Source organism: Nicotiana tomentosiformis, chromosome 9 (genome assembly GCF_000390325.3).
Source record: "Nicotiana tomentosiformis chromosome 9, ASM39032v3, whole genome shotgun sequence".
Lineage (NCBI taxonomy): Eukaryota > Viridiplantae > Streptophyta > Magnoliopsida > Solanales > Solanaceae > Nicotiana > Nicotiana tomentosiformis.
The window spans coordinates 66330897-66340148 of NC_090820.1; the positions used below are offsets into that span (position 1 = coordinate 66330897).

The 9252-nt window shown below is 38.3% G+C and overlaps 1 protein-coding gene across 1 annotated transcript; it reads left to right on the top strand.

The window, feature by feature from the left end:
* Nucleotides 1–3412: 3412 nt before the first annotated feature.
* LOC138898910 (uncharacterized) lies at nucleotides 3413–6000 on the top strand. Its single transcript, XM_070185019.1, has 6 exons — nucleotides 3413–3493; nucleotides 3584–3661; nucleotides 3902–4111; nucleotides 4232–4680; nucleotides 4907–5293; nucleotides 5862–6000. Exons 1-6 carry the CDS (start codon nucleotides 3413–3415, stop codon nucleotides 5998–6000), a joined length of 1344 nt encoding a protein of 447 aa, XP_070041120.1.
* The last annotated feature ends 3252 nt before the right edge of the window (nucleotides 6001–9252 follow it).

Below are 9252 nucleotides of genomic sequence, written 5' to 3' on the forward strand. Positions count from 1 at the left end.
TGGGATGATCAGCTACTAGATCAAACTTTCAATGAGGAAATTGCAAAACATATAAGGCTAAATGTGCACTATGAAGGCAGTGAGGGATATTGGGATAAGCCATACTAGATGCCAACTCCTTCAGGCAAGTTCAGTGTTAGCAGTGCTTGGCAAATATTAAGGCATATGGCAGATCCTAATAAGGAATTCAAATTAATGTGGATTAAAGGTTTGCCATTCAAGATATCCTTCCTCTTGTGGAGATTGTGGAGGCAAAAAATAGCCACCGATGACATGTGAAGGAGGCAAGGGCAAATGGTAATGTCTAGGTGTTGGTGTTGTCAGAAGTCCTAAGAGGAATCCATTGAGAATATATTTGTCACAAGTCCTACTGTCTCTAAGGTATAGAACTTGTTCATGGGGGCTGCTGGAACTTCTGTGCAATTGATTCAATTGAAGCAGATTATAAGGCATTGGTGGTATGTTCAGTGTTGTCCGAAATTAAAGCCACTATTTCAAACAGTACCAGCTATCATCACTTGGGAGCTTTGGAAGAGAAGAAATGCAGGTAAACATGGTGGTTCAATGTCCACAAATAGGGTGATTCATGAGTTAAATAGGACATTGCATCAACTGGCAAGGGTGAGGTATGATTGGATCCCTAATATTCCATTGTTATGGCCAGACATGATTCAATATTTTGAAGGATATAAACCTATATTGATCACTACAAGAGTAACATGGAAGCTTCCTTGTCATGGTTGGTACAAATGTAATACTGATGGAGCTTCAAAGGGCAATCCTGGACCTAGCTCCCTAGGCTTTTATGTGAGGGATGATAAAGGTGATGTGGTGTATGCTAGGGCAGTAGACCTGGGAGTGACAACTAATGTGGTGGCTGAAACTAAGGCTATTCTTCAAGGGTTGGAATATTGTGTGGAGCATGATTTTCACCCTCTCATACTGGAGACTGATTCATTGGTGATGAAGAAGGCGATAGAAGGGGAATATGATCCTCCTTGGGTAATTGCACAGGATGTGAAGAAAATTATAGAGATGAAGGACAACTTCAATGTGATCTTTCAACATGTGTTCAGAGAAGGCAACTCAGTGGCGGATTTTATAGCTAACATTGCGTTCTCTTTTGCAGGTACATCTAAGTTTCATTCATTCTCTGAACTGCCTAGTGCAGGGAGGAGGTTGATCAATCTAGACAAATATCAATCACCTAACCTTAGGATTAGGATAACAAAGAGAAGAACCCCAGACTGATGGCTTCACAAGATTGGACTCTGCACAAACTGATATGTCCAAATGCTAAGGAAAATGTTGAACCCATCATATGGTATTTTTGGAGATTGTTGAATCATTTATCAGTGGTATTATCATGCTTTCAAGCTCAATCTGAGGATGGTTTAGCAATGTTTTGAATGATGACTACATTAAAGGTTCTAGTAGGGAAGGATCTGAGCTTACAAGATCACAAAAAGGCACATTCTCAAAGGCTGGCCTTTTCCTTGCAAAGTCTTCTTAAAGCCAGATCATTCCTGGCTTTTGCCTTGTAAAGCGAGCCTAAAGCCAGATCATGCCTGGCTTTTTCCTTGTAAAGCCTGGCTAAAGCCAGCTCATGCCTGGCTTTTGCCTTGTAAAGCCTGCCTAAAGCCAGCTCACGCCTAGCCTTTGGCCTGCAAAGCCTGCCTAAAGCCAGCTCAAGCCTAGCTTTTGCCTTGCAAAGCTTGCCTAAAGCCAGCGCATGCCTGGCCTTTGTCTTGTAAAGCCTGCTTAAAGCCAGCCCTGCCTAAAGCCAGGCTCCTCTTCTACACATTAATCTTGATGAGTGAGCACATGATTAATACTTGAACAAAATCAGTTCACTGCATATGGAGATCATATAGTTGCGAAACTTGGAGGACGATGCGGACTTCAACTCTACGGTGGAGATGTTTGGAATTCATTTTAGTCTATGGACAATATACCCCGGCGCCTGGTGAGAGCTTGATAGGTGCTGCTTGGTATTTGCCAATGACAATTGGATTCACATACACTAGTAGGAGAAGGAAGCATTCAACTTATCATGTTGTAATAGTTAGTTCATTAGATTTTAGCTTTTCTATCTTTTTTAATAGCTAGTAGCTTCATGCAACTTCTATTTTGATTTGGACATCTTGTAAGCATTGGACCCATTTTGGGATTTTATTTATATATTAGCGGAAAAAAAGGAAACAAAAGGAGAAAACTGTACCTGTTAGGGTACAACCAAAGAGGAGTGGGTCTCTAATTCCAAATAATATCTATGGATAATGCATTAGTATGGAATGTGAGGTCAATCAATATTCAGAAAGCTTTCAAAAGGTTAATTAACCTTCATAGCAAGTATAATTTCTATCTAATTGGTCTTATGGACCCGTGTCAAGATATTAACAAATTGGAGCTATATAGGAGAAAACTAGGAATTAACACTGCCTTAGCAAACATGAACGGGATGATCTAGGAATTTATTGATGACGATATTGAAGTGGAAGTGATGATAGACATGGAACAATAACTTACTCTGAAGTTGTTTCATAGAGTTTTGGATAAACCATTGATTGTTATATTGGTGTATGCAATGTGTGATGCAATAGATAAAGTTGAGCTTTGGGATTCTTTGTATCACTTAGCTTCTGACATGGAATTATGCTGGATAGTGGGAGGTGACTTTAATGTCATTCTGACTGAAGAGAAGAAGTATGGAGGCTAGCTAGTTTGTCTTAGTGAAGTGCAAGACTTTGCTCATTATATTGACACTTGTGCTCTATATGATCTTGGTTTCAAAGGGAGTCTATACACATGGTGGAATGGGAGGTCAGATGATGCTTGCATATTTAAGAGGTTAGATAGGTACCTGGCTAATCAACAATTCTAGGACTGGTTTCCAGCTTTTGAGGTTGAGCATCTTATTAAATATGGTTCAGATCATGCCCCTTTCCTATTATCATGTAATGTGAATATTGTTCAAGTGAAGAAACCAATCAAGTTTCTTAACTTTTGGACAAAACAAGAGACGTTTTTGGATGTGGTGAAGGAGAATTAAAAGACTGACATTATGGCAAACCCTTTCATTATCTTTCAACACAAGCTAAAGAATGTGAAGAAAGCACTGGCTGTTTGGAGTAAAATTACTTTTGGAGATATTTTTAAGTAAATACCAGCACTAGAGGATTTTATTAAAGTTCATGAGGTGGAATTTGAGCTTAATCCAACTGCCAACAATAGAGCTAAACTTCATAAGGTTCAGGCTGATCTCCCAATGTATTTACATTTATAGGAGGAGTTATCGAGATAGAGGTAGGGATGCAATGGTTCCAAGATGGTGATAGAAACACCAAATTCTTCCATACTAATGTTAAAGGAAAGAGGAAAAGACTGCAGGTGTCAAGAATTTTAGATAAAAATGGGATTTGACTTGAAGATTAGGATTGATATAGCACAGGAGGCAGTGGAGTTCTTCAAGGCTCAATTCACTGAAGATAAGGTGCCTACATATTTTGATATTGTGAATCATAGCCCAAAGACAATCACTGAAGAGCATAATGATAATCTCTGGACAGAACCTACCTTGTAGGATGTGAGGAAGGTTGTCTTTAGGTTAAATGGTGAGAGTGTAAGTGGGCCGGATGGTTTCACTGGCCAATTTTATCATGTATGCTAGGAAGTAATAGGGGAGGATGTTCTTAACATAATCAAAGCCTTCTTTTATGGTGCTGAATTGCCTAAGTTCATTACTCACACAAAGCTTGCCCTATTTCCCAAGAAGAAGAATGTAACAACCTTTTCTGGTATGAGGCTAATTAGTTTGAGTAACTTCTCAAAGAAGACCATCTCAAGGGTATTACGTGAGAGACTGGTGGAGTTACTTCCTACCCTAATTTCTCCAAACTAGGCTGGTTTTGTTAAAGGTAGGAGTATAGTGGAGAATATACTGTTGACTCAAAAAATAGTCACTGACATTAGAAAGAGAGGCAGGCCATCAAATGTAGTGATCAAGCTTGACATGGCGAAAGCTTATGATAGATTGTCCTGGCTATTCTTGAGAAAAGTATCGAGACAAATGGGGTTTGGTGAAGTCTTCATTGATATGATTTACAAGTTGGTATCCAATAATTGGTATCCAGTGCTATTGAATGGGTAAGGTAATGGATTCTTCAAATCAACAAGAGGAGTAAAGCAAGGTGATCCTCTATTTCCTACTTTGTTTATATTAGCTGTTGAGGTGCCAGGGAGAGCTTTGGATGATTTATTTGATAATCCAAACGTCATTGGATTTAAGATGCCAAAATGGAGTAAAAACATCAACTATCTTTCTTATGTTGATGATACAATTATCATCAGCTCATCACATTATGGAGAAATACAATTGATTTTGAATGTGTTGGAAGATTATGAAGCTGCTTCTAGGCAGAAGTTGAACAAGGAAAAATCATTTTTTTATATGCATGAAAATGCACCTCCGGAAGAAGCCAACACTGTGCACTTGATCACCACTTTTCAAAGGCATTATTTCCCTTTTACATATGTTGGATGCCTTATCTTTTACAATATAAGGAAAAAGGAATTCTATAAAGGTATAGTGCTAAAGGTGCATGAGATTTTACATGCATGGAAGGGAAAGCTTATTTCTATAGGAGAAAAGGGTAGTTCTTATTGCTCATGTGCTAGAGAGTATGTCCATTCATCTTCTATCAATTGTGAATCAACCTAAAGACGTGATAAATAAATTGCATAGAATATTTTCTAGATTCTTTTGGAGTAATTCTATAAATGGAAGGACTAGGCATTAGGCATCATGGGATACAATGTGCTTTCCTAAAGATTAAGGAGAAGCTGGCTTTAGATCTCTTCATGATGTGTCTAAGGATTTATTTGCTAAGTTGTTGTGGAACTTTAGAACAAATGACACATTATGGACTGAGTTTATGAGGAATAAATATTGTAAAAAGTTCAATGAGGTGTTAGTACCTTGGAGAAATGGATCTCAAGTATGGAATAAGATGATGGCAATGAGGGATCTTCTTGAACATCAAATATGGTGGCAACTAAAGAGAGGATATGAAAAATTTTGGTATGATAACTGGACTGGTCTTGGTGCACTTTACCATGTTACTAGCCCAGATCATTGGTGTGATGAAACAGTCATTCATGTTAGGGATGTGATGATAGATGCAGCTTGGCATGAGGAGCAGTTGAGGGAGATCCTACCAGATGACATAACTGATCATATTATGGAGAAAATATCACCACCAAACAGTTCAGAGTTAAAGGATAAGGCTTATTGGTAATTAGAATCCAAAGGGCAATTCTCAGTGAAGATAGCTTGGCAATACATAAGGAAAAGGAAGCATGAGAACATGCTATATATGTTTATATGGGTGAAGAAACTACCTTTCAAGATATCTTTCTTCATGTGGAGATTATGGAAAGCCAAACTACCATTGGATGATTACATGAGAAGGATGTGATACTTTCAAACATCAAAATGTTGGTATTATAGAAACCCTAGTGAGGAAACCCTAGCTCATATTTTCTTGAGATCTCCAGCAACTATGTTTATATGGACGGACTTATGTGGACCAACAGAGATCAACATTGATGGAAATAATATAATATAGGTGATAAACGAGTGGTGGAGGAAGCCAAGCAACACAAGCTTGAGGACATCATATCAAGCCATTCCAGCCTTGATTATGTGGCATTTGTTGAAGAAAAGAAACTCAGGAATGCATGGAAATGTTGTGTCTATTCATAGGTTGATTTTCCTGATTTCTGCTAACCTTCATAACCTACTGAAGATGAGGAAAATATCCAGATGGATTGTTGAAATATAATATGGATGGTGCATGTAGGGATACAAATGGAAGGGCTTCTCATGCATTTTGTATAAGAGATGGCATTGGTGACTTATTTTATGCTCAAGTAGAAGAAATATTTGAGGCCACAAACAATATTGCTGAAGCTAGGGCTATCCTTGAAGCTCTAAAGTAGAGTTTTTAGCAAAAGTGATCCTTAAACTATGTCCCAAACCAAGGGTACATCCTTGTGTTACCCTAGTGAACAAAAATATCCTTGTACTATTTAAAGAGCTGCAAGAATCATTGTCCCATTAAATTTTATCAAAGAAACTGACGGCATCAACAAAAGAGCATGCCCAGCATGTGCCTTTTCCCCTAAATTTTCCAAGATTGCCCCTCTCGCCAAATCGTCTTCCACCTTCACCAAAAAAGACTTGAAATATGAGCAAAAAGAGAAGTTAGGGCTATTTCTCCACACCTCAAACAATGTAAAGAATCAATAACCACCAAAAAGTTAGAGATTTTCCAATTGCATTTTGATTTATGATATTTCTCAATCTAAATTTCTTTATTCTTAATGTATCTGGCTTCTCATTTTAAGGATTTCTTCATCAATGTAATTTGAAAGAGATTATTGCATTTTCAAAGGACAATTAGATGTAATCAAGTTTGCTAAGTCAAGGTGTTTGTATACGATCAAAATAGATTTCGGCCTTCATACGTTTGATCGAGTTCGAATGGTAAGCGACCGAAGTGAGACTTCGAGACGAGTTCTGAAGATAGTACAAACAAGCTTCGAGCTCCAAGACCGATCGAGGAATCGACTCGGTATCATTATCGAGTCCATGACCAAATCGAACCGCAAGGCAACGTGAAGGTTGTCGGAGACGCACAGACCGATTGATACTCACCCCGGATGTCGAACTTGAACCAAGGACGAGGGATCGACCCAATATCGAGCTCGACCCAGTATCGAGCTCGTAGATAAGAGCCGTTGCAACTGCACTAGGGGAGAGAATCTTGGCGGGAATCGAGGAAGAGACAATTCATCATAGGTTCTCCACTATATATTTTTTTTATTATAAATAGAGTAAGATCCCTCTACTATAAAAAGGGGGAATCCTTGTAAGCACAGGGCAGGTCCACACATTGTAAGAAAAGACTACTTCTTTTATTAAAGAATAAATTTCTTGAGCTTGTTTTATTCAGCATACTCATTCTTCTTGTTCAATAATTTATCTCCCGTTGTTATAGCCAAGAATCTAAACATTGCCACTTCTACGTACGATTTATGTCAAGCTATATCACATATCCTTAGAGCTACTTATAAATTCAACTATATCTGATTTTCCGGGTAAACAGTTTGGCGCCCACCGTGGGGCTAAGGGTAACAGTGGTTGTTTGATACAAATCTGCAATACACACCAGTTTACAACTTTGAATCACCAATGGCAAGCCCTCGATTGATGGCTTTACTTGTCGATCACGAAATCGGCCTTCAAGATAAAACCAACAACTTGATACCCAGGGCCGGAAGACCACTTAACGATGCCACTGAAGCTCGAGTCGAAGTACCTAAAATTCGAGTCGAAGTACCGCTACATGTCAATTCACAAGTGGCTCTTGAGGCGAACCAACGTTCCGAACCTGTCACGCCCCAAACTCAAGGAGCGCGACCGGCGCTCAACCGAGTGAACCCAGTCGAGCAAGCCTAGGTTACATCAACCTCTCATCATAACTCATGCATGATTTATCAAACCATAATTAGATCATGACTTTCATATTGAATATATTTGGCTTAATGGCCTATAAATTGTTTTTTTCTTTTCTTTTTCACTCATGATGGGTACATAACTTCATAAATATCTGTGAACATAAATACATGACGAAACTCAAAACTTAAGTACATGACCCACAGTGTACATGGAGCTTCTATGACAATAGATACCTAAGTACATAATACCAACTAGACTCGAGTGCCCACTGGAATTTTAGCAGGCTCACCATAATCGGATGCACAAAAGATCCCTACAAAAGATCCATATCATCCTGTAGAAGTATACTTGCATCCATTAAAAGATGCAGCGCCCCCGGTAAAAAGGACGTTAGTACTGTCTAATAGTACTAGTATGTATAACTATACACCCTCTCAACAGAACAATTAATATTATAAGGAGGAATAATCACAAAATCAATGAAAGTCTCGAACAATACCAAAACATCAAGTGTCATGTAAATTCCCATAATTTCAGATTAGTGAGTCTTAGCACTAATATACCATTGTTCCCAATACCATTATTCACGATACCAATACCACCATCCTTTCAGCACGAAGTATGATCATGACCCGATCGGCTAGGCTGTCTTATTCGAGACATCAAACCCTTTGTTTTTATATCAATCACAACATTTCATATTTCTTTCATTAAAGTACATCAAAAGACTACAAAACATCACGTAGGTTGAAATATCAAGCCTTATTATACTTGCATCATTCTAAACTTCTTTTAGGGTCAACTGAGCCATATGATCTATATGCGGAACACATAATATAAACTAATTGAAATAACATGTACAAACAAGGCCAATGAAAATGGCTCATAATGTCTGCATTGACAATGTGTCTTACTTGACCATCCATATCCCTCTCTTATCTTACCCCTATGCATTTCATAGACCGTCCCTAGTATTCACATATAATATTATACACTTATGCATTTCATAGACCGTTCATAGGATTCACATATACCATATGATACACCTGTGCATTTCATAGACCGTTCACAGTGTTTACTTACACAATACACTTGTGCGTTTCATAGACCGTTCACAGTGTTTGCTTACACAATACAGATGTGCGTTTCATAGACCGTTCACAGTGTTTACTTACACAATACACATGTGCGTTTCATAGACCGTTCACATTGCTTACTTACACACTACACTTGTGCGTTTCATAGACCGTTCACAGTGTTTACTTACACAATACACCCATGCGTTTGATAGACCATTCACAGTGTTTAGTTACACAATACACATGTGCGTTTCATAAACCGTTTACAGTGTTTACTTACATAATACACCTGTACGTTTCATAGACCGTTCACAGTGTTTACTTACACAATACACATGTGCGTTTCATAGACCGTTCACTGTGTTTACTTACTCAATACACTTGTGTGTTTCATAGATCGTTCGCAGTGTTCACATATCATATTATACACCTATGCGTTTCATAGACCGTTCACAGGATTTCCTAACACATCATTAAGCATATAACCATGTATAAACTCAAAGCGACATGATTAACATTACATTAAGGTTGTTCCCGGATCATTGGAACACTTCATGTTCATGCTCATCATGGAGAAACATAGCACATTACATTAGCACATGTATGGTGAATCAATAAGTCAATTTCAATGGCACATAAGCCCAATTTCCT

Excerpts from the sequence above, each read along its gene's own strand:
- LOC138898910 (XM_070185019.1), top strand. The coding sequence starts at position 3,413 with ATGGGATTTGACTTGAAGATTAGGATTGATATAGCACAGGAGGCAGTG. Across the intron at positions 3,494-3,583 it reads CTCAATTCACTGAAGATAAG|GATGTGAGGAAGGTTGTCTT; the intron begins GTGCCTACATAT and ends CCTACCTTGTAG. Across the intron at positions 4,681-4,906 it reads TATTGCTCATGTGCTAGAGA|AACAAATGACACATTATGGA; the intron begins GTATGTCCATTC and ends GTGGAACTTTAG.